At 28.9% G+C, this 1,309-nt stretch overlaps 1 protein-coding gene across 1 annotated transcript in view; it reads left to right on the forward strand.

Annotated features, from left to right (window-relative positions):
* Positions 1 to 612: 612 nt before the first annotated feature.
* Madm (MLF1-adaptor molecule) overlaps positions 613 to 1,309 on the forward strand; it is a gene marked incomplete at its 5' end in the record, with an annotated part of 22,781 nt that continues 22,084 nt past the window's right edge. Inside the window, 1 exon segment of the mRNA XM_067053183.1 lies at positions 613 to 681. Within this exon segment, the coding sequence (XP_066909284.1) occupies positions 613 to 681 (69 nt within the window).

Here is a 1,309-nt window from a genome sequence, read left to right on the forward strand (position 1 = left end):
GGATTTGAGCTTTGGGGCTACACTTCATCACAAACAAAATCATCTGTAAAGACCTTAATGTTTCATATGTAACCGATCTAGCCCGAACCATATATCAATCCATCCATTATAAACTCCCTAACCACCCACACTCACTAGTTTCTAACCTTGCTTCCTCCTTCATTCCTGACAATCCTTGGAGGTGCCTGAATAGAAGATGGCCTCGAGACCTCCTAATGTAAAAATGTTAATAGAGTGCTACCAATGGATAGTTTCTCTACATACCATACCATTATGATCTTACATCAAATTAATTAGATGTATTATTATTTACAGTTGTAAATTTCAATTAGTAAATAATAATATTTTTAAAAAACCTTGTCTTAATTATTTTTTTCATCCATATTCTCCTGCAAACAGAAGCCTATTATCCCTCAACTCTAAGTGTAACTTCCCTGTCCTGGTTTTGAAGATTTCAGGACAAAACATTTTTTTTTCCTGTGTCTAAAAATCAAGCTTCTCATAAATAATTGTAAAGTAATTGTAAAGTATCAGTAAAAAAATATTTTAAAAACTGAAATTAGTTTTTGGAGTGAACATAATATAATATTTTAATTGCTTTTGTTTTTTCAGGTTGAGCAGAGAGATGTTCCGGGGATCGACTCCGCTTATTTGGCGATGGATACCGAGGAGGGATTTGAGGTAAGCCCTGTACCAGATTATTATATTACTAAGCAGCTGATTATAATAAATGATCATTATATTTTTTTTTTATATAAATAAGCAATCTATGTAGAATAATTAATTCAGATTTTTATTCATCAGTATTATTCAGTCAAAATAGTTAGTATTAAATAAATAAAAATTTAGAATTTAAAAAAAAATTCACAGTGCAACATTTAGCACTGGTTAATGCATGTGGTTGTCAGCATAAGAAAAATTATTGACAGCTATAAAACAAATTATGCTATCAGGTTTTATCTAACGTAATAAATATTCATTGTGGCTAGTCTAGAACTGCCTAAATTGCATCTATATATATTTATGGCGTGCTTATTTCATTATATATCTTCAGAATTTATTTTTATTATTTCAAATATTAATGCAAGTTTTATTTCAAAATTAAATAAATAATGTATATAAAATCTAATTTGATCTAGACATCATATACCTCTTGCCCTGGTCATCCAGTATAAATTCATTTCTTGATTAGGAATATTTTTTTGTTTTTGATCATTTTACCAATTGGTAAAAATGTGTAATATTATCCATTCTATAGCCAAACCTGTTCGTCTCAGGTTTCCTAATTTATTTCACTAATTATAAATAT

Source organism: Halyomorpha halys, unplaced genomic scaffold, assembly GCF_000696795.3.
Source record: "Halyomorpha halys isolate HHAL.00 unplaced genomic scaffold, Hhal_1.1 Scaffold555.1, whole genome shotgun sequence".
Classification (NCBI taxonomy): Eukaryota; Metazoa; Arthropoda; class Insecta; order Hemiptera; family Pentatomidae; genus Halyomorpha; species Halyomorpha halys.